The 22,908-nt window shown below is 43.1% G+C and overlaps 5 protein-coding genes across 19 annotated transcripts in view; 1 reads left to right on the top strand and 4 right to left on the bottom strand.

The window, feature by feature from the left end:
* Positions 1–608: 608 nt before the first annotated feature.
* Positions 609–8,245, top strand: mpi (mannose phosphate isomerase). The gene is made up of 8 exons (XM_068603936.1): positions 609–681; positions 1,731–1,858; positions 3,131–3,331; positions 3,992–4,133; positions 4,336–4,515; positions 4,916–5,089; positions 5,515–5,723; positions 6,249–8,245. The coding sequence occupies exons 1-8, from the start codon at positions 666–668 to the stop codon at positions 6,465–6,467; spliced, it is 1,269 nt and encodes a 422-aa protein (XP_068460037.1). The 5' UTR covers positions 609–665; the 3' UTR covers positions 6,468–8,245.
* Positions 8,246–8,470: 225 nt separating this feature from the next.
* Positions 8,471–10,632, bottom strand: LOC137804363 (protein PML-like). 2 transcript variants are annotated; one of them, XM_068603548.1, is made up of 2 exons: positions 10,258–10,632; positions 8,471–9,646 (listed from the first exon to the last, which is right to left on the bottom strand). In XM_068603548.1, the coding sequence occupies exons 1-2, from the start codon at positions 10,316–10,318 to the stop codon at positions 9,000–9,002; spliced, it is 708 nt and encodes a 235-aa protein (XP_068459649.1). In that variant the 5' UTR covers positions 10,319–10,632; the 3' UTR covers positions 8,471–8,999. The 2 variants fall into 2 exon arrangements, with proteins under 2 accessions (XP_068459649.1, XP_068459650.1); XM_068603549.1 differs by lacking the exon at positions 10,258–10,632 and adding an exon at positions 9,777–9,825.
* Positions 10,633–11,592: 960 nt separating this feature from the next.
* Positions 11,593–15,304, bottom strand: LOC137804394 (DNA polymerase III subunit epsilon-like). The gene is made up of 5 exons (XM_068603601.1): positions 15,130–15,304; positions 14,520–14,586; positions 13,867–14,055; positions 13,699–13,750; positions 11,593–12,363 (listed from the first exon to the last, which is right to left on the bottom strand). The coding sequence occupies exons 4-5, from the start codon at positions 13,748–13,750 to the stop codon at positions 11,840–11,842; spliced, it is 576 nt and encodes a 191-aa protein (XP_068459702.1). The 5' UTR covers positions 13,867–14,055; positions 14,520–14,586; positions 15,130–15,304; the 3' UTR covers positions 11,593–11,839.
* A 786-nt stretch (positions 15,305–16,090) lies between these two features.
* Positions 16,091–18,913, bottom strand: LOC137804453 (DNA polymerase III PolC-type-like). Its single transcript, XM_068603699.1, has 3 exons — positions 18,670–18,913; positions 18,466–18,517; positions 16,091–16,833 (listed from the first exon to the last, which is right to left on the bottom strand). The coding sequence occupies exons 2-3, from the start codon at positions 18,515–18,517 to the stop codon at positions 16,310–16,312; spliced, it is 576 nt and encodes a 191-aa protein (XP_068459800.1). The 5' UTR covers positions 18,670–18,913; the 3' UTR covers positions 16,091–16,309.
* Positions 18,914–20,293: 1,380 nt separating this feature from the next.
* The window catches only part of LOC137803638 (unconventional myosin-IXAa-like), a 117,399-nt gene continuing 114,784 nt past the window's right edge, over positions 20,294–22,908 (bottom strand). For all 14 annotated transcript variants that reach the window (XM_068602297.1, XM_068602296.1, XM_068602305.1 and 11 more), the window contains one exon: positions 20,294–22,840. In XM_068602297.1, coding sequence (XP_068458398.1) covers positions 22,464–22,840 — 377 coding nt within the window. In that variant the 3' untranslated portion in view covers positions 20,294–22,463. The remainder of the gene's footprint in view (positions 22,841–22,908) is intronic.

The raw sequence follows: 22,908 nt of genomic DNA on the forward strand, positions 1-22,908 counted from the left end.
AATGTAATATTGTATTTCCAAACCAAACAATATGTATATGCATTACATGTATTCAGAGTCATTATTAGGCTATCAATAATGTAAAGTACAGGTATTGATGATTGAGTCAACAAAAGTTTCCACCGCCATGTAGAATTCTTTTTAAATGACTCCATAATTTTAAATATTTAGGAGAAAACCTGCCGTATAAACTGCCTTTGGGGCATGGAAACTGAAAGATGAGAAACTATACACACAATTTATAAAAAAAAAAAAAAAGTGTCAATGACGTTGTGGGATTTAGTAGCAGCTGAGACAGCAAGTCAAGTAAGATAAGATACTCCTTTATTAGTCCCTGTGTGGGGAAACGACAGGATTACAGCAGAAGAAAAAGATACAAATTAAGTAATACAGACATAAAAACACATGGTTCATAATATGTATAGTATGATCATACAAAAAATATAAATAAACTAACTGGGAACGACCTTAACAATATACTAAACTACTGTCCTATCATTGTGTAACGAAATATACAAACATTAGAGAGAGAGAGAGAGAGAGAGAGAGAGAGAGAGAGAGAGAGAGAGAGAGAGAGAGAGAGAGAGAGAGAGAGAGAGAGAGAAATCCCATGGAGTCAGTCGAGTCGTGACGTCACCAACGGTCTGACAGCCGACGTCGCAGCCATGGAGGAAGTGAGAGGTGAGCGAGCTCTTCTCCGCTATCGTTGCGTTAAACTCTTCTAAATTGTCCGTCCCTTCGGGTAACATTTAGCTCGCTGTTGGTGCAACGGTTTATTTACGTGTCGGTGAGACGGAACAACAACAAGAAAAAGAGACGAAGGGAGGGACAAAAGCTCGTTGTTGAGCATCCGTGTGGACGTTTCAGCCCCCGGTGTCGCGACCCTGTTAACTGGCGAACGACAGGGTTCGCCTGTTAAACCGTGAACATGGCGCGGTGTGTTCGCGCTTATGTTCACTGTTCGGTTAAACTCGTGGACGACATATTCCCGGCGAACAGACTCGGTGCCTCTTACCTTTTTTTATTTATTTTTTTATTTTTAATATATATATTTTTTTTTAATTTGTTTTCACTGTTTGCGTTTTTATCAATGAACGTTGCGTCGTCAGCTGGCAGTTGTGCCACCGAATAATGTGTCCCCGGCGTATTCAGTTCCGTGTTAACAGGGCATACCGTATACTTAGCCAGGTGTTTGTTACCTGTCGCCACGCCTTTTATTGGAGTACAAAGCTGCTGGTTTTGTTAACAACCCAGTTCAACAGCGTCCAACCTGCGTGTTTAGGAATATCTGCTTTCTGGTTTTTCCTGTCTCTTATTAATATTAGGTCCAAATGTCATAATGCAAGTACCTTCTTACCAGTGCCAAGCATTTTTTTGTGTGTGTCTGATTTAATATAGAATATATCAAATTAAGTTGATGAACTTGCACTTATATTGTATTATATATTTATGAAATGACTATTTTCAAAGGATCTGTCATTGGATGCTAATTTTAAATGTATTTATACCCTCTGGAGTGCCTCCACGTATCCCTATTCGAGAACCACTGCATTAGACAATAGGTGACAGACATACAGCCTCAAACAGAAAAACAGAAATAGAAAAAAGATGCACCCTGTTCTTTTACCTGTAAAAGGGACCGGGGGCCCACTGGAATATACTAGATTTTGATTTCTAGTCCCTTTTTTTGTTTGAAGAATGCAAACACTGGATGTGGTCCCTTTTCTCAGTGTTTCCCCTCACCTGTGCCGTGCAAAACTATGCATGGGGGAAGGTCGGGCTGGACAGCGAGGTGGCCAAACTGGTGGTCGGTGGAGACCCAGTAGCTGTGGTGGAGGAAGGCCGGCCCTACGCAGAGGTAAGGCCATGACTGGGATGGCACTGGTTCAAATCCCTTGACTGGTCCTTGAGCAGGACACTGGCAACATTGTATCCGTTGAAGATTACTGATTAAAAAAAACCTGTAATGATGCATGAACGTGTGTTTGACTACAATTGGCAGGTTGTTGGATATTCATTCGTTTTAAAGTGAAGTCAACATGTATAAAAAAAAAGGCATGAAATCCTGCAGAAATGTAGCTTTCAATTCACTGTGAACAGTATTTTTTTTTAATTTAAACACAGGAACAAAGTTAAAAATTTCACACATAACATTTCAAAAGGGTTTTTCGTGAGAGATTCAGTGTAGTTTCTGAAAGAAAACGCTTATTCTCGCTATAGCATCTTTAAGATTTTGGAATGTTGCAGTTTCTCCGCAGCGTTCACGGTACAAAGATGCATCGTTGCATAAAAATCAGATGAGCCGTGTGAAACTGGCATCATTTTCCAGGGTTTAAAATGCGGCGTTGTGCTTGGCAGAGAGCCTTGTTCTCTCCACGCGTTTCATGATTATTTCTTTATATAGCAGCAGCTCTGCGGGGTTCGTCATGAAGGTCATTAGTTCAGTTGGTGGTGACATTTTCACAAACCACGAGCCACATTGTTGTCACATGCCACAGTTGGTCATATTAGATTTCATGCTGACCGTCAGACTTATTGTTGGTCTGTGACGTGTATGTCTTGCTGTCACCAGCACATAAAACATATGTGGAATTGTATTAAAAAACAAGGTAATCAATGACAATATGCTTATGGAATAGCACTGGGAACTCTCACATGGTTCACATCAGGGCGGTCCTGGGTTATATACCAAAAGAAAAGGACAGTTTATGTGCAAAACGTTTGCCCACCACCAAATAAATGTGTGTCCTTGAGCGTCTCCTTCATTCCCATTAAAGGCATTAGAGTAAACCCTCTTATCCAGAGTGATTTACACTCAGTGAGGTGGTTTAGGATTCCTCTCCCTTCGCGCCGAGCGTGAATCACTTTGGATTACAGCGTTAGATAAATTGATTTCATGTACATTTATGATACCGGGCCGTTCCCTCAGAGTATCTGGGGACAACTTGGACTCCCCGAGGAAGTGTGTTAACGGAGGATAGAGGAAAGGAGGCACCATCACTGTTGTGTTTCGCGGTTGATTCCTTCTTATTTACTTGGAATGCAACCTTCCAGTCTAACTTGTAACCCCACCGAGCTGAAATCCCAACGCTGGTGACGAACCTGTCCGTCTCATGCCCGTCTCCTCCAGCTATGGATGGGTGCCCACCCAAAAGGCGACGCCCAGATTAAAGACAACCGGATCGCGCAGACCACGCTGGGCGAGTGGATCGCCCACTTCCCCGCCTGCCTGGGCTCCAAGGTCAAAGACACCTTCCAGGGTCAGCTGCCCTTCCTCTTCAAAGTCCTCTCTGTCAACACGGCTTTGTCCATACAGGCCCACCCCAACAGAGTGAGTACACAGACGCCTACGCCGCGCTCAGACTTCATTCATGTTTGGCTACAGCCGATTTTAGAACGTCAACACAGAAAGATGCAACAACAAAGATCACTTTTAATGTCTGTATCCTCAGAATATACACAGGCATCTGACAAGTATCGTCAGTATTTGAGGCCAGCAGCCGACACCTGCTGTTAGCACCTGAATCTTGTTGTGTTGCATTGTGGGTAATGGAGGCACACAGTTTTTTTTAAAAGAAAGATTAGAAGAAAGACGACTGCTTAATACACCCCATTTAATTTGTTGTATTAAGCCACTCTCATTATCTTTGTCTTTTTTTCATATAGTTGCTTAAAGTTAGGTTCAGTTTTAAAGCTCAGACTCTTTCTGTTTTGGGGCTCTTCAAATGTCTCTGTGGAGGGCCAAAGGCAAATTCCACAATATTCAATTGAGGCCAAGAAAGTGCTCAACACAAATCTACATATATGGTTCGATGTATTGTATGAAAACATGACTTCGTATTGGTACTGGTATTTTCTGCATAGTTCATTTGTAAAACCACCGAACCTGTGTATGAACTGAAAACAATAAAGGAGTCTGCTCGCTCTCTTCCCTCACTTCTCCCCCCTTTCAGTAACCCTCTTCCTCTTTCTGTCACCACGGTTTGGTCAGGAGTTAGCTGCTCGTCTCCATGCCCAGTTTCCGGAGCACTATCCGGACAACAACCACAAGCCGGAGATGGCCATCGCCCTCACCCGCTTCCAGGGCCTCTGTGGCTTCAGACCAGTGGAGGAGATCCTGGGATTCCTTAAATGTGAGTCATCATGAGTGGATTTTGGATAGATTTGGGGGGCAATTACTGGAGATACAAGGGTGGAAACCTCATATAAATATGTTGTATCTTTATAAAATGGGTGGGGAGGACGAAGTATTTTACCTTGAAGGGTGAATGTTTGGCAAACGATTCATTCATACCTGTGCATGTGTGTTTGTGTGCGTGTGTGTGTGTCCATCAGCTGTCCCAGAGTTCCATGCTCTAGTGGGTAACGAGGCCGCGGCGGAGCTGCGACGCGGCGCCGGAGATGCGGTTCAGGCGAGCCGGGTGCTGAAGAAGTGCTTCACCAGGATGATGAACTGCGAGAAGAAGGTGTTCGTCGACCAGCTCAACATGCTGGTGAAGAGAGTCACGGAAGAGGGTGAGGAGGCCGAGGGGGGTGCGGCTGGTCGCTGAGCGTTACCAGGGTTCAGAGGTCGAGGGGTTGCAGCTTAGCCCGCGCTTTTTCTTTTGTTGCACGCAGTCTTTATTCAATATGTGGGAGCGGTCTTTAATGAAGCACTGAGGAGGCTCAGCATCCTCTCAGGATTATAAAAGCCTTGACTGAATGAGACATGATGCATGTGATGGAGCAGTAAAAGCATGGAAAGGAGTGGAATAGCAGTGTCTTTATTTAATACAACCACCAGGAGGCGCCAATTTGAGACATTTGTGAGATTTTTTTGTTTAAAGCACTTCAGTTACTCTGAGCTCTTTTGAAACATGTTCATCTGACATAATCAGTCACACACACACTCGTGGGTGTTTAATGACCTGTTCAGGTGCAGCGGGGACGGACACGTTGAGCAGCAACGGCGACCTGCTGCTCCGTCTCCACTCCCAGTACCCCGGAGACATCGGCTGCTTCTCCATCTACTTCCTCAACTACATCGTCCTGGATCCTGGGCAGGCCATGTTCCTGGGAGCCAACGAGCCGCACGCTTACCTTTACGGAGGTGAGGTGCCTCTAAGTGCTGATTCAGTGCCGTAGATCTCCTCCTGGCAGAACGAGCACAAGCCTGAATGCAATGTAGTTGTGACCCACTTGCAGTTTTTATTCAACATTACTCAAAGAAGAGTAACTTGTGCATTCGTTAGGGACTATTTTCAGTAGCGGATTGATACGTGTGCTGCTCTAGTGAGTGTCTGGCAGCGGATTGAGTCAAAATAAATGTTCATGGGCGTGAAGGAACATGTCAGCAAGTGCAACTGTGTGGCTTATTGCTATTCACATTGTCAAAAGGCCTTCTTGGAACCACTAACTGGTGCGGGAGAAGAACATTTTAAAAGTATTTGACAGTTGATGTTTCCAGGTGAAGGAGAGCTGACTGCCCCCAAACCTTTTGCTTGTTTACAACGTTAAACCTCTCCCTCCACCCAGACTGCATCGAGTGCATGGCCTGCTCCGACAACACGGTGCGAGCCGGCCTCACCCCGAAGTACATCGACGTGAACACGCTGTGCGAGATGCTGAACTACAGCCCGGCCCCCGCCGCCGCCAAGATCTTCCCGTGTGTCCGGGACCCGTCGGACCCCTGCGTGTCCCTGTACGACCCGCCGGTGCCAGACTTCACCGTCATGAGGATACAGGTAGGAAAGCACGGACGTAGAGGGGAGGACGCGTCAGGAGGGACGACCCGTTGCTTAGTGGATGATTATTTTGGATTGGATGTTATTTAGAAAAAAAAGGATGTGTGTGTGTGTGTGTGTGTGTGTGTGTGTGTGTGTGTGTGTGTGTGTGTGTGTGTGTGTGTGTGTGTGTGTGTGTGTGTGTGTGTGTGTGTGTGTGTGTGTGTGTGTGTGTGTGTGTTGTTTCTTCTTCTTCTTCTTCTTCTTCTTCTTCTTCTTCTATGCATGTCTTCTTCTTGCATGTGTTCTTCTTCTTCTTCTTCTTCTTCTTCTTCTTCTTCTTCTTCTTCTTCTTCTTCTTCTTTCTCTTCTTCGTCTTCTTCTTCCTCTTCTTCTTCGTCTTCTTCTTCTTCTTGGGTGGTTTCAAATAAATGGTTTGAGTAAAATTTAACAATCATCAAAATGTGGATAATAATTTTTTTCCCCTCCACATTTCTCTCTCCGTCGTTCGACCCCCTCCCCCCCCCCCCCCCCTCTCTCCTGTAGGTGCCAGCCTCGGTGAAGCAGTACACCGTCGCCCCGGTGGACAGCGCCAGCATCCTCCTGGTCGTCGAGGGCGACGCCACAGCGACCTCGGCCGCCGCCCTCTCCGACGTGGCGCTGAGGCGCGGCACCGTGCTGTTCGTGTCGGCCAACGAGGGCGTCTCCCTGCACATCACCTCCAAGTCGGGGATGAACATGTTCCGGGCCTGCTGCCTCCTGTAGTTGTGAGTCTGTGTGTGTGTCTGTGTGTGAGTCTGTCTGTGTGTGTGTGAAAAACCTTCCTACCGTCCGCGGTTTCGTTTTTCATCCGGTTTAAAGGGCCGAGCCCGATGCACTTTGTAGGAGGAAGTATGTTAAAGAATCTTTCAGACAGTCAGTCGATGCCCCTCCCCCTCCCTTAAGAACACCAACTCAACCTACTGTCAGCTCCAGCAGCTTTAGCTGTGGTCCACTTCTGTTTTTTACTGTCTTTTTTCCCTGTAGTGATGCAATTACATCTCACAGAAGACAAAGGAGAAAAAAAACAGAGGATGCACACGTCCAAAACTATTTTATAGGTGCTGGAACGAGGACGCGTACTAAGAATAAAGAGTGAAAAGTTGATGATCATGTTTAAATTGACCGTTGTCGGGTTCAAGCTGATGGTTGATGGAGATCCACGTTACATATTGCATGGAGGTTCATGCTGGACCTGGAAAACCAGCATTTGAGAAAACAACCTTATTAAAAAGGTCCATTTTCTAGCTCAACATCCTGTTTTATCCTTTTCGTTTAAAGAACAAGTCAACGTTAATGCATTGTTACGTAGTATATCGACAGTATGACGCCTGCGCATGTTTGATGTAGAGCAGTAAGACAGACCCTCAGTAAGTAGGACTGCTTTTACCGGTTTACCAGCGCATGTGGGAAACTTCTCCAAGTGCAATCCTCACATTAAAGACCACGGGGAGGGAACGCTGCACGGGAATCAGGAATGCGTATCGATTTCAAGCTTTACGACTGAAACGCTGCTCGTGAAATACTTCTGCAGTCGGACCCGCCCACGTCTCGTACAGTCGCATCAACCAATTGCCGCATTGGATTTGATAGTATTAGAGGAACAAACATCTGTATTTCTGGAGTATTTGGAGCCGGCTTGTTTGTTTTTTTACAGACTTGTAATGCTGCATGTTCCGTTGTTCGTACCGATTACAAACCAAGAGAACCGAACCCTGAATGAAGGTTTTACCTGCACGTTGTGATGTCACCGGGGTTTATCGTCACAGTTAAAATATTTCACGGTTACTTTATGGCGATACTGGATCATTTCCGTGTGGTGCAAAATGTTCCAGTTCGTACGAAAGGGTCAATCTGAACCCCCTCGTGACGTGGACTTTTGTTGTAATAATGTTTTCAGAGGTCGTCTTGAAGTAAATATTTGAGAATGGATGCCTCCCTGTGAGTCAATATGTATCTGAATGAATGCTTTCTACCCGCTTTGTGACCACGTTACTGATGTCAGTCGATCTCTGAGCTCGTCGTTGCTGAAACAGTTGAAAAATTGAAGGATATTAAAGAGAAAAGAAAACTAAAATCACAGCATCTTTTTGATTAAAGAGCTCGGATTCATCCTGCTGCGTCTCTGAAATCAGAGCCTGTGGTTGTTTGTCAAGAGACAACTAATATTTATGATCTTCTCAAAATGTTTCATGTTGTAACCTTGTAGAGGTCAAAACGGTATCTTTAACTTCATTCACCCGTCACACACTTTTTGTTACTGATCTTCTTTAGTCACCTTTTTAGTTTTAATACAGAACTTTTGCACAAGAATCCTGTATCTCCCCTTTAACCCGTGTCCTTTAAATCCACAGAAATCTGAAGGCCACGATGTTTTTAACCTTTTCAATTGTTAGAACTACTCGATTTCTTAGGATTTTTCTCTGGTGGTTCAGCGGTTTCGAGACTGCAGAGAACATGTGTGTGTCTGTGAAAGTGGTTTAAATAAAGCCTTTTGTTCCGGTGCTGGTTTCTGTGTCGCGTATGTATGTGCATGTTTAGCGGTTATTTTATACATCAGACATGTACTTTGTTTTTGCTCGCTCAGTTTAAGTCCTGGTAACTCAATAGTGTGTTGAATTTGAGCAAAATCATGCAAAGACCTTGATTTTTTTTAGTTATTGATGGATTCAATATTGAAGTATTTATGAAGTCCTTGCCAGCAATAAAGTATATAATGTGGGACATCCTCTTGAAATACAATACATTTATTAGCAGATTAATATACCTCCATTAGAAAATATTCTGAGACTCTTATTTAATCATTAAATGAATACAGAATAAAAGTGCGTAAAGTTTTCTCAGTAACCAAACTATATACAAACGTTGTGTCGTCACTATTTTCTCACATTGAGGACTAAAAATAAAGCTGGAGAGAAAAAAGTCTTCCCAAACTTTACAAGCTTTTTCTTAAGGAAAACTCATTTAGCCCGTGTGTTGTTCCAGAAATAAAAAAAAAGCTTTTTAACAAATACAACTGACCCTCATGTCCCCGGTCTGGTCAGTGTTGTGCAATACATTTAAGTGCATGTTTTTGGAATAATCAAAAAGCAACTCAAGGCTCTATCTCTATCCGCTGTTTATCGTTTCCCTTTTTCTTTTCTTCTTCTTCTGTGAAGAGGATGTTTGAAGTGATTTCTCTTCGGTCAGTTTTTTTTTCCCCAACAGTTTGAAGGAACTCCGGCGGCGCTCGAGCAATCCAGTGTTTTCTCACACCTTCTACCTCGTGGCCTCGTCTTCTTTGACCGCCACCGTCCGTCTGAAGTTCTCCCGTAGGGGGCGCCGTCCCGGTGGCTCTTTAGAGTCAACGCTCGATATGTCAGGTTTGTTCTCCACGGCGTCCAGAGTGAACCTCTGCCTGCAGATCAACTCCGCCGTGGGCCGGAGCGCGCCGTACAGAGCCTGGAGCGCCCGCACATCCTCCAAAGCATCGTGGGCCTTGTAGTCCACGCCCAGCAGCTCCCTGACCAGGTCCGTCTGTCGGAAGCTCCGCAGGCCGCGGCCCCTCAGCGACTCCCGGGCCAGCGGCAGGGTGTCGACGCAGCCGGAGACCGCCGACTCGAACTCCGCCCGGAGGCCCAGCCCGCCGAGCGCTCGGGCCAGCAACGGGCAGTCGAAGCGGCGGATGTTGTGGCCCAGGACGAGCGGGCGCCCGAGCATCCGCAGGAAAGCCAGGAAGGAGACCAGGACCTCTCGCAGGGAGTTGGTGGGGACGAGCCGGCGATGGAGGTACAGTCGCCGCCCGCGGACCCGGAAGCCGGTCACTTTGGAGGCCCCCCACTGCATTGGACACGGGGGGACGACGTAGAGGTTGAGGTAATGGCTGCCGCTCGCCGCAGCCAGCTGGACGATCTCACAGCTCCGGCCTGGGGAGATGAAACATTTAGATATAAATGTGCTGTCAGGAGGTTTTCTACTTCAGACAATGAGTCAAATTAAATGAAACTTACGTCAAGATGATACATAACAGATTAGCTGGAGAAAAAACTATAATACCTCAAAAATCAAGGTCCGTTGAATGCATCTGTTCTCTTGATACATTTAGATATGAAGTGTTTCACTTCAGGAGGTTTTCTTCTTAAGATAATGGGTCAAATGAAACATAAGTCAAGATGATTTGAGCTTTCTGCTGGTTCAGTTTACTGTAAACAGACAATAAGCACTTTAAAATGTTGCTCAGGGCTCTGGGAAATTAAATTTTCACCCCAGAAATTGAATCAAACAGAAGACAATAGTTTTTACCTCGGTAGTAAGGCATATGTAAGTACAAGGCCCAAGTAGAAAGCTTTGTACTGGTATCAAGCAGTTTGTGTCTTTATCTTGTCTCAAGTGGACACTCATTCATTAATGAGTGTTTTATTCTGGGGACATGGACGTGATGTCCAGTCTCTCTCCCCAATACAACATATAATAGCCGAGCAACAGGACTGTCTCCATCACACAGATAAAATCACAGAAGAGAGCAAAAGGGACTCACCCAGTCCAGTTGTCTCCAAGTCAAAGAAAACCAGCGACGGTTGAGTCTCCGACTGTTGCATCCCGACAGTTTCAATGGCGGAAGTTACGAGTTGCGACAGCCACCGTGAAGTCAAATAAAACTTAACAAAGACACACGAGAGACACGGGTAGTGAGTCGTAACATCATGGCGTCGGTAAACACCGGAGAGACTCTTCCCTCCGTGGTTTTTTAAACACCTGCGGGGAGAAGCGAAGAAAAAAGAAGATACCAAACTTTTCAAAATAAAAGTCTCGTTGAAAAACGAAGAAAAAAAAGTACATTTGAGCCTTAAAAAGATTTGATTTGAAATCACACACGTGGCTAAAACTGGAGTGTGACGTTTTATAAAATTAACGTAATATATTCCAGCAAAATTCAATAAATACTTTAACGATATTAGCGTGCCTTCAGATTTGCGCATGCGCAGAGGAGCCCTTTCTTCTTCTATGACATGTTTACCAAATCTGAACACGCTGCCCCCTGGAGGAGAAACACGGCAACGCTACGAGCTTATATATAAAGTATTAAAATATAGGACTGATGCTTTAACATACTGTATTCATTACTCGCTGCTGGTAAAGGTGAAGCTCATTTTAACTACTTAGTATTTTCATTTATAGTAATACATCATCATTTATTATTTGATTATATTTTATATTAATTTGAATCGGCACAACTAAAACTGTCAGATACATATTGTCGTCTAAAATGTTTAATATTAACTAGAAATGTAAATGTGACATTACCACTACCTAAAAATTGTAAGTACATTTCTTAAATAAATATATTTAGTTACTTTCCTGACATCAACTTTTAATGGAATTAGTAAATCCCTTAATTAATTTCCCAAAACCCTTACAGATTTACTTTATTACACAACTATATCTATATATATATATATATATCTATATATATATATATATATATATATATATATATATATATATATATATATATATATATATATATATATATATATATAGATATATAGATATATATATATATATATAGATATATATAGATATATATATATATATATATCTATATATCTATATATCTATATATATATCTATATATCTATATATCTATATATATATATCTATATATATCTATATCTATATATCTATATATCTATCTATATATAGATATATATATATATATATCTATATATAGTTGTGTAATAAAGTAAATCTAATAAAAGTAAATCTCATTTTATAAAGAAATAATTCTATGAAATACCAAGTTGACTGCAAGAAACAAACAGAAGTGTAATGTTACTGGAATTATTTACTAGTATTTATTATTGCTGGAAAGACATACTAGTACAGCACGTATGAGTACGGCAGATTTTACCACTTTAACAAAACACTGAGACAAATTGGTATCCAGTATGCACATTAAATATCTCTAAGTTTGCGGTGTAACACACATTATTAGTCTCCAAATTCTACCTGCAAGTTTTTAAAATAACAATCTGTCCATCCACCTGAGGCCACATGATGAGAACAAAAACTGCGAAGGAAAGGTTCAGTTTTAAATGGAATACTTGTATCTTCTTTTCTCAAAATGAGTAGGTAACTCTGGAGACGTCCTGCGGGTGGGGGTTCCAGCAATTGAACAGCTCCTCCAGCACCATGGCGTCCGCCGCTGCGTTGTGGGCGTCGTAGGACTTGTTCAGGAAGTGGCGGACAAGATACTTCAGGTTGTTTTTGGGCAGGTCATAGAGGTTCCTGCTCAACAGTAAAGTGTCCATGTACCCGTACACCACCTGCTGAAACTCCTTCAGGAGCCGGAGCTTTCGTATCACCAGGGAGAGCAAAGGAGCGTCGAACCCCGCCGCGTTGTGGGCCGCCAGCAGCACGGGCCGCTGGAAGGAGCGGAGGAAGTTGATGAAGTATTTGAGAGCATCAGCGATAGGATAGGCGGTCACGGGAACCCCGTGGAGCCACAGCTCGCCGTTACCGCCGGTGAAGCCGTTCACCCGGCTGGCGCCCTCGTCGATCGGACGCCACGGGAGGACGTACATGTTGAAGGAATTCCCTTCACAGGTCGCCGCCAACTGGATGATGTGACACACTTTAGTGTCTGAGGAGGGTTGAGAGGAAAAAATACAATGCAAAGAGATGTAGGTTACGCATTTGTCAGCAAAATGCTCATTGTGGTGATTTTTTTTCTGCATCGGTCAGAGATCTCCGGGTGTGGCCAACATGACAAAAGGAGCCTTCAGGCCGGATGGATGAAGCACATCCGGGTGGGGCCACTGTGGTGGAAGATCAATTGGAATAAAAAAAAGAAGTCTCTACAAAAGAAAAGTTTGAAAAGTTTCTGAAAAGTAGACCGAAGTCGAACTCTTATAACTTCCCTGAGATCAGAGCCGTAGTCCTCCTCTCAGGGTTTTTTACAGGCTTTGACATCGGAGGCACATGATGATGTCATGCACTAAAAAGGTCTTTGGCCAGCCAGCGGACCGGGACTTCCTAGATTTGGAGGCGCTCTTTTGGCTCAAAGCGACAAGAAATGAGTGATGGACCTGCTCTCGTCAAGTCAATACAGACGTTGTGAGTACAGGCGGCGTTATCTCACAATTTTCATCCAAAGCAAGAAGGTTAATTGCGTCCAGAGGCCAAAAGTTGACAAGTCATACAAAGTCCAGCTGTAGTTCGACAGTAGAGTGATTCAATTGTGTTTAAAAAATAGTGGGTCATTCAGAGTAATGAACCAATCCAGAGGTCATTTTTCCTTCACGGCCACACAATGAAGTACACACATCCGACAAAACACGTTCATCCAGGAACCAGTTTGCTATTTGACTCCAGGCCAAAGAAATTATGCAAAAGTATGCAAGAGTCGTCACGGACGATTCTAATAAAGGATGCAAGTTACACTTGAAAGCTCTGGGGAAAACGTTTTATAATAATGCGTAACGTGAAGTTTTGTGTTTGGATTTAACATCATCGGCCCCAGACGAGAGATACAAAGGGAACATTTTGGCGTAGATTTAGTCGCAGTGGCCTTGTTCTGCTGAGCGGGACCCGAGGAGGCCGGAGCAAGAAACCATCAGGGAAGACGTCAGCAAGCAGATTCCTCAACTCGGTCTAGAGTATTAGGAAGTCTGGAGGCAGCGTGGCATCCACAAACGTTAATAATATATAATAATAATGCGTCTGTCTGTTTGTTTGTTCACGGATTTGTTGCGTTAGAGCTGTTAATGGCACCAGGTGCAACTCGTCAAATAAATCTACGTTGAGTCCACTTTGACAGATTCAAGTGTCGAGTCATTAAAAATCATCACCGAAGAAGGAACTCAGTATAAAATATTGTCTCACTTCATTTTCCTGTTGTGATTCATCGCCCAATGCAACGCAGAACAAGCAATATGATTTAACTGTCAATGATGAGGTAAATTAAAGTCAATGTTACCTAATCCAGTGGTCTCCAGGTCAAAGAAAACGATGGCTTGGTTGTGAGACATCTGAAAGAAACGTTATGAAGCTAAAAACCCTTCAGTCAAAAGACTTAAAATCATCTAAAAGTGGACGTGCAGTCATTTTGATGAAGTGAGACATGTACAGACAAGTCTTGACTTACCTCGGCCAATGAGCAGTACAGATGTCAGCTGAGCTGGAGCTGGTGTCAACTGCTAGTTATTACTATTCTCCCTTGTCTTCAAACTCTACTTTCATTTAGGTGGAACAGAAAGAAACACAGGGTTTCTTCTCAGCTCCTCCTCTTCTTCCTCCTCCTCTTGATGAAGGTCCTTTCCTGCTCGCTGGTAGCCTGTCACAAAAAAAACCCAGCAGCAGCTCTTTTCTGTGAAAGTGGAAACTTCGCTGCAGTTCGTTTAGTTTCGGTTTTGAAAAAAGTCACGACGACGGTCACGTGGGAGCGAAACCCAACGCAGGCTAAAAAATGAACACACACGATGGAGAAACAATAATAAATAAACAAAAAGACAATGATAATAACTGTTAAACAGTTCGCTGGTGTGATGTTATTCCTAAAAAACTTTTATTTAGTTTTAAAAGAGGCTCATTGGAGATTTGGGGAGAAACGACGAGGGGAACAAACGTCCCACACGGCCCGGTGCTCGCGAGGGGAACCACCTCATTTCTTTATGAGCTAATACACCGATTAATAATTCGTGACACACTCTGCAAGCTATGCATAGACACACATGTTGTGTACGTGTGTGTGTGTTCGTATCAGTGCGTGTAGTCGTGGGTGGTTGTAACTGAACTCACCTCTCAGGGGTCGTGGTGATGCTTCACGTGGTTCAATGAAGATAATGAAAAGGACGCCAACGAAGAGCTGCGGACCAAGAGATAGAGAAAGTGTACAAGTACACGTACAAGTACACGTGTGACTTTAAAAGTAGTTTGAATTTTTAAAAAAAAGAGAAGTTAGACGAGCAGAAAATAATGAACTAATCTCACTGATGTCTCTGCAACTCTTTCAGCGTGATTCAGCAGCTTTGCACCAACACGTAAATCCTTTAAAGGAGTACACTGGTGTTGTTTTTTATTCCCATGTGACTAGAAATGCACCTGATCACAGTTAGTTCAGGTTCTGTTACTTTTCTTTTCTTTCTTTTTTTTTGCATTTCGTCATAGCTTTTGCAAACTGCACCGATCAGAGAACAGCTTTAGACTTTCTTTTTTTTTTTTAAATGCACATGTGAAAGCTCCAGGCTTTCTGGCCTCTAAGATTGGAGGCCATATTTAGAGTCCACGCAGTTAAGGCTGATTCAGCCACTAGTGAACGACACGAACCACGAAACTAAAGATAAACGTATCCAGGAATATACTGTATTTGTCCGGGAGGACGGTGGTGTAGTGGGTTAGGCAGACGAACCTCACGCGGGGGTTCCGGGTTCGAGGCTGACATCAGGGCTTTCCTCACAGTTACCTGAGTGGAGTGAGGATCCGCTCAGGCAGCGCTCTCCTCGCAGGCTTTCCTCACAGCCTCCTGAGCGAAGAGGCTCCGCTCAGACAGCCATGGCCCGAAGTACAAAGTCTAGCGAAAGTGAATGGTGTGTGAATGTGACTGGGAGTGAATGTGAGTGCGTATCAATAATCTATATACTAATTCGCTACGTCTGCGTATGTTCACCTGCGTGCAGCGTTCCCGCTAGTGCACACACCGCCAGGGGAAACATCCTGTATTTTATTATACTTGTTGTACATAGTATTTATTTATTAAACATCTATTTTTATGTAATAAAATTATATTTACATAAAATTATATTTTATGTAAATATATTTTTTTTTTCTTTCAAAAACGATATCCGGATGCTCAGTCGAGAAGAATATTTTTTTAATTTAAAAAAAAAAAAAAAATCCCTCATGTCTAATTTTGTGTATATATTTTTGTGTCATAACATTTTTTTTCTTTAAAATTATGACTTTTTGTTTTGTTTTTTTTTTGCGGAAATTCCTTTTTTTTGTGGTCATAATGACTTTTTTTTTGGTCATAATTATGACTTTTTTTGTTGTCATTAAAACACAACTGATCAATTCCTCACGTTCAGTCATATTTTAACCTCTTGACTCCATGACTAAACATCTTGTGAACATGAAACAGTGAGACGCTGCCCCCTGGAGGAGAAACACGGCATATACACTTATAAATAAATAGGTTGACTAGAAGAATCAAACAAGTTAAATGTCACTGGAATTATTTACTAATATTTATTATTGCTGAAAAGACATAAGAGTACAACACTATTGCAGATTTTACAATACAATAACAAAACAATAAGACAAATTACTATCCAGTATGCACATTATATATATTTAGATATATATAGATAAAGATCTATCTATCTATCTATCTATCTATCTATCTATCTATCTATCTATCTATCTATCTATCTACATAAGTTTTGGATGTAAAACACATTATGTGTCTCTAAATCACAAGAACTTGATTCTATACCCGTAAAGTGTTTATAAAGCATCAACCTAAGGCCACATGATGGAAACAAAAACCATAACAATTAGTTTTCCTTTGTTCTTTGCCGTATCTTCTCTCCTCAGAATGAGTAGGTGACCCTGGAGATGTTCCTCTGGCTCGGGCTCCAGTGGTTGAACAGCTCCTCCAGCATCGTGGCGTCCTCCACCGCGTTGTGGGCGTCGTAGGACTTCTTCAGGAAGTGGCGGACCATGTTGACCTGAGAATAACTGCGCAGCCTGTGGAGGTTCTTGCTCAGCGGGAAGGTGTCCACGAACCCGGACACCACCTGCCGGAACTCCTCCAGGAGCCGGAGCTGCCGCAGCACCCGGAGGAGCACGGGGGCGTCGAACCGCATGGCGCTGTGGGCCGCCAGCAGCACGGGCCGGGGGAAGGAGCGGAGGAAGTCCATGAAGGACCTGAGAGCCTCCGCGAGGGGGACGGTGGTCACGGGAGACCCGCGGAGCAGCAGCTCGCCGTTTCGGACGGTGAAGCCCGTCACCTCCTTGGCGCTCGCGGTGAGCTCCAGCTGCGGGAGGACGTACACGTTGAAGACCCTCCCTTCACAGACCGCCGACAACTGGATGATGTTACACACCGTGGTGTCTGGGGGAGGGAAATGTGAAGAGATGTAGGTTATGGTATGTGTACAACAGTGCCATCTAGTGGCCAGGCTGCAGATTGCAACCAACCCAACACCACCATCTTTCCAAGCGCCTCAAATATGCACAGTGGCCTTCATCAGGTCACGAAAGAAACACAGATTTTATACAAGAAGTGGACGTAGTCATCGTGACATCGCCTGTTGGTTTAAGGACTGCCGTTAAAGCCTCGAGCACACCGTGCTTCATGGTCTATTTGACTCGAATTGGGAACATAATTTACTAAATAAACATTATGTCGCATTGAAGAGGGCTTGAAACTGGCGCCTGAGACCATAAACTCAAGTTTACAATGTTTATGAACTTTCTCATAGACTTCTATACAATCAGACTCCTTTTTTTTTACCACCAGAGTCATCGCCCCCTGCTGGCCGGGAGCGAGAATGCACGTTTTCGAGCCGGCAGGCGTTTGGTTTGTCCTTCCTGGGCTACTGTTGAAATTGAACAACATGGCCGACTCTGTGGACGAGCACCTGACCCCTATGTGACCCCACATTCCCTCGGTTTAAGGCGATTATACACAAATTAAATCATAGTAATGAATATTATATTCAATTACTTCTAATATAACATAAAAAGCTAATTAATCAATACATTAGATCTAAAAAGTAAAATAAAAAGTAGATGACATTTTGAACCACTTTCAACCATGAAATGGCATAATGTATTTTTTTAAATTTTTTTTACAGTTTACCAAAAATAACTTTAAAAACACACATTTCAGTGTGCAGTTATTTTTTATTCCAAACATTTGACCTTTTAACGTTCGCAGCCTGTCTGGCGTTGAGGCTTCCTGCCGAACAGGAAGTGGTCTGCTCGTGGTCAGCAGTGACACTTCCTCTGTGCTGCGATCTCATTGGTTCACAGCCAAAGCCCCGCCCCCTCTAACACAGACTTTTGTTTCTGAAGAACGTCTTGAACTGTGTGAGATTACAAACTAATGAGAATAGAAACTGAAACTCTGTCAGCTGCTGCGTGTAGTCAACAGGTGGAGCCTTGAGACCGGATTTATAAAAACTAATCTGGATGTGACCACACCGGTTTACACAACAAAGGACACACATCAGACAAAACACATCTATACAGAAACCAGTTTTTTTATTTGACTGCTGGCCAAATAATGTAATCAAGGATAACAACTAATACAAGTAAAAGATAGATAGATAGATAGATAGATAGATAGATAGATAGATAGATAGATAGATAGATAGATAGATAGATAGATAGATAGATAGATAGATAGATAGATAGATAGATAGATAGAAATATACTTTATTAATCCCCAAGGGGAAATTCGTTAAAACACTATTTTCGTAATTTTGGCGCTGAATAGACAAAAAATGTAGAAAATAAAATGAGTATTATTTTGACATTTACTTCTAATGAAGAACACAAGTTATGCCTGAAAGCTCTGGGGGAAGAAATCCAGAGCTATTTAAAAGATTAAATATGAATGTTCATATTTAAGTCATAAAAAAAGAATGAAATTAAACACATTTAGAAACAACACATTGTTACATTTTTGAATAAAATTATATTAAACTGTTAATTGTAACGTAATTAAAGTCATTGTTACCTAATCCAGTGGCCTCCAGGTCAAAGAAAACGATGGTCTTGTTGTCAGACATCTGAAAGGATTTAATAAGAGAAACGTTATGAAGCTCAAAACCCTTCAGTCATGTCTGATTATGTATTTAGAAAAGATTTAAAGTACATTTTGAAGACAACTAACGAAGTAAGACATGTATAAACATGATAATAACTACAAGTCTTGACTCACCTCGGCCAGTGTGCAGTGCAGATGTCAGCTGAGCTGGAGCTGGGTGTCATCTGGTTAGTTATTAATATTCTCGCTTATCTTCATGTGGCTCAGCGGGGCGGAGTCAACAGGTGAATCACTGCCACATCACTTCAAAACTATGAAGCTCTACTTTCATTTAGGTGGAACAGAAACACACGGTATCTTATGTGTTCCTCCTCCTCCTCCTCTTCCTCCTGATGAAGGTCCTTTCCTGCTCTCTGGTCGCCTGTCACAAGAAAACAGCAGCAGCTCTTTTCTGTGAAGGTGGAAACTTCGCTGTTGTTCGTTTAGTTTCGGTTTTGAAGTCACTAAAACGGTCACGTGGTCACGAGCGAAACCCGACGCAGTAAAAATGAACACACAATGCAAGAAATGCAACCACAAGAATGAAATAATACCAAAACAATACATATATAATACGAATAATAAATAAATATAACATATCAAATATAAGTAAAAACTAATTTATAATAAATATATTAAGTAATTAATAAATGAAAATACATAGATTCTAAATACATGAATGTATAATTTGTGTCTTGCTGGCTTTAAAGTTGTTCCCCATTAAAATAAATCTATATTTCACTCTTAAACATATAAATTGTATCATAACCTTTCTCAAAATGAAACACAGCTGCACACAGACAGTGTTTGAGAAATGCAGGTGATACTGTATTAAATATTAAATACCTCCAGACTCCTGCATCTTCACGACTCTTTTTAGTCTGTCTTTTTTTGTCTCTGTTGTATTTAAAGTCTTTTTAAAAAAATATTTATCTTGTTTGTATATTGTGTATGTATATAAGTATACTACATGAACAAAATTACAGCATTGATCATAATGTCCATATAAGGCAAGCAAAGGTGTTATAGTGATGACCCTAAAAATAAAGCCACTATTTGGCTTCAATGTGTTTTTTGTGAGAAACACTGAATGTAAAAATAACAGTGCCACACACAAATGAATCCTCTCACTCATCACTTATGGTGTGCCTGTATTTTCATATTTTGTTATGTTTGGGGCGTTTCTGGGCGTCGACATCTATAAAATCGTATCGACGACGCGCCTTCATCGTCAGCGCGCATCCAACAGGAAGCTACAAAAATGGCGGACACAGGAAATGGAGCGTTGTTGGCCCGGGGACGACTTTGAATGTTACACCTACAATTTCCAAACCGGCGAATCCTACTCATTGTGCCTTTAACCGTACGTAACATCTTGTAATTAAAAAACAACACAAATGTGTGAAGATACGCTGAGAAAGGTGGAAGTTGCGTCCTTTCAAAATAAAACACATTTATCTCTTCACGTCCGTCGGGCAAATCGAGCGTCTTTATCGTCAGCGCGAATCTAACAGGAAGCTAAAAAAAATGGCGGACACAGGAAATGGAGCGTTGTCGAGGACGAGGGGGACGACTTTGAATGTTGCACCCAAAACCTTCACACAACACGTCCAATACATTTTATATTGAAAAGCAGCATAAATGTGTGAAGATACACCGATGTGCTGAGAAAAGGGAAGTTGCATCTTTTCAAAATAAAACACATTTATCTCTTGACTTCCGTCTGGGCAAAAATATTACTCAACTCGATTGTGTTTGGCTGCAGTTTTGCTTTTTTTTAATAAGCAGATGAATTCCCCCCCATAAAGTCTTTTTTCTTCTCCTTACAACCATAAACATGTTTGTATCATTAAAAAAAAGAAAGAAACATAACACACATTGCACCGTATACATAACCGTGTCCAGAGCAGCGCAGACAAAGAGACACAGCGCTTTTCTTTCTTCTTTTCTTTTTTTTTACTCGCTTCTTAGCACAAACATGACAGGCCTGGTGTGGCCTGGTAAAATGTCTCCATGGTTAATAGTAGATAATGAACCGTACACAGGATAATATATCCTTTTATAACAGATTTTAAACCAATGTACACCCCAAAAAGCATGATCATAAATAGTACATACACTGTGTATAAAAAGAGGAACAAAAACAACCGAGAGAAAGCAGAGCATGCCTTCCAGTGACAGGTACATTCACCTTTTTTTTTGTTTTATTCTTTTTGTTGTTGTTTGTTTGCCATATCAACAGCCTGGACATGAACACAGATCATCCAAATATCTGCTTATAGATATTGAATTTGCCCAGGAATCAGTTTTGTCCTTTCAAGCTCACTTCTAAAAAAAACAACTACAGCCTCCGGCCACGTCGGTGAGTTTGAGAGCATCACAGACGTGACCAGCGGTGGGGACGGGGGGACATCAAAGCTTTGAAAGTTGCGGAGACATCGTTGCCGTTGGCCCCTGGACACGGGAACCAACGAGCAGAAAGGAAACGCAGAGAAGACGCCGGACGCTCTGAGTTAGTTGCTACTTTGCTTTTTGTCTTAACAGGCAGCTTCAATGCTACTTTTCACAGCCAGAGCCGGGAGAGAAGAGAATGGAAGAGATGCTGTGAAAGGAAAAAGAGAGAGAGAGAGAGGAGGAGGAAGAGGAGGATGGCTCAATATGGACGGAGTGAGTGCAAGAGTTTCCCCACAATGACACCCAAACTAATTATGAACTCGTCATAACGCCCAAGTTAGTTTTAGTGTCACTTGATGGTCGCAGAGACTTTTCTTTCACCTTGATAAAGAGGGCGGGGACACGTGTGTGTGTGTGTGTGTTTGTGTGTGTAGAAGACTACACATGCACAAAGTGGGAGCTGATACAGTGGCAGGAATTATTCATTCATTCAAACACACACACACACATAAAAAAAGGAAATAAAATGGCTTTCATCTGAACAAAAATAAAACTATGAAACAATATTGACAAGAAAAACATGACATTTTTGATATCATCAACAACACCTATAATACAGCAATAATATATATGTATATATATATATATATAAACATATACATATATACTTATATATGTAGAAACAAATTCAAGTCCCGATGTCGTAACACTGATGTTTTCTGAATAAAACAGAAGGAAACTAAACGCTCGCGGGGGAAGACAGACGGACATGTGACACCTCGGGTAAAGTAAACGTTGGACAGCTTTTCCTTCCATTATTATCATTATTATTATTTCTCAAGAGCCCGAGGACACGAGGAGCTGGCTCTGTTCACCGTGAAATAGGAAACACGAGAAACAAAAACAAAAACCGATGACTCAGCGGAAAAAAAAAAAAGGAAATGGCACCGGAAACGGACACCATCGAACAATGAGCGAGTTTCTTTCTATGTACATTTCTTTCCCTCTGTATCATAATAATAATAATAATTAACATATTTCTGTACAGTCTCTTCAAACGGAGTGTGACGCGTCCTGTGTAAACGAGAGGAGCAGACTCTGCTATGGCGACATGTTCTTCACCGCCGGCCTCATGCTGGACAATAAAGATGGCGTCCTGGAACATTTTGGCTTTGCGGGTGTGGAGGGGCGGGGTTTCCTCTGCGTCCCCACCGAGCGTCCTTTCCCTTCTCGTCTCAAAGATCGAGGAACCGTCACGCCGCTTTTCTCGCCGTCTTTCACATGTCCTTTTTTTTGTCCTTCCGCGCCATTTTTTCAAGTCTTGTCTTCTTTTAATTTCCTCTCCGTGCGGATCAGGGGAGGAGGGAGGACGGCGCTAGAGGAGGAGGAGCCTCAGGCGACACCTGGGCCCGAACCTCGACCCCTGGGGATCCTCATGTAACCCCTCCGCTCTCCGCCCACACCCGCCATCTTCTTCTTCTTCTTCTGCAGGCGGCGTCGGCGGCGGTCGGCGTTCACCTTCCCTCCTCTCGGCTTCACACCATGAACTCGTTGCTGCCGTACAGAACCAGCTGCTGGGGCCCCGAGCTGAAGTCCGGCTCCCTCCGGTGGCCGCCCGAGGGCTCGCGCGGCGAGCTGCGGCTCAGCCGGAGCCGGTGGTGGCGGGTCCCGCGGCTGCCATCGGCCTCGGCCGACGGGGCGCCGCCGCCCAAACCGTGGGAGGTGAGCAGGGGCCCAGAGGAGGAGGAGCGGAAGCGGTAGTGAGGGGAGGGCGAGGAGGAGAGGGAGGGGGAGGGGTGGTAGGAGGAGGAGACGGTGGAGGCGGAGTCCGCCGAGTCCTGAGAGTCGGGCTGGCGGCGCAACGCTCGCCGGCTCTTCGCCTCGGACTTCCTGGAGTGGTACGCGCCACGCTCTGAGGGGAGAGAGAGAGAGAGAGAGAGAGAGGGAGAAAAACATCAAAACCTGCTGACCCTGTAGAAA

This window comes from Clinocottus analis, unplaced genomic scaffold (genome assembly GCF_023055335.1).
Source record: "Clinocottus analis isolate CAN_PGR_092001 unplaced genomic scaffold, fCliAna1.0.p SCAF_6, whole genome shotgun sequence".
NCBI classification, from domain to species: domain Eukaryota; kingdom Metazoa; phylum Chordata; class Actinopteri; order Perciformes; family Cottidae; genus Clinocottus; species Clinocottus analis.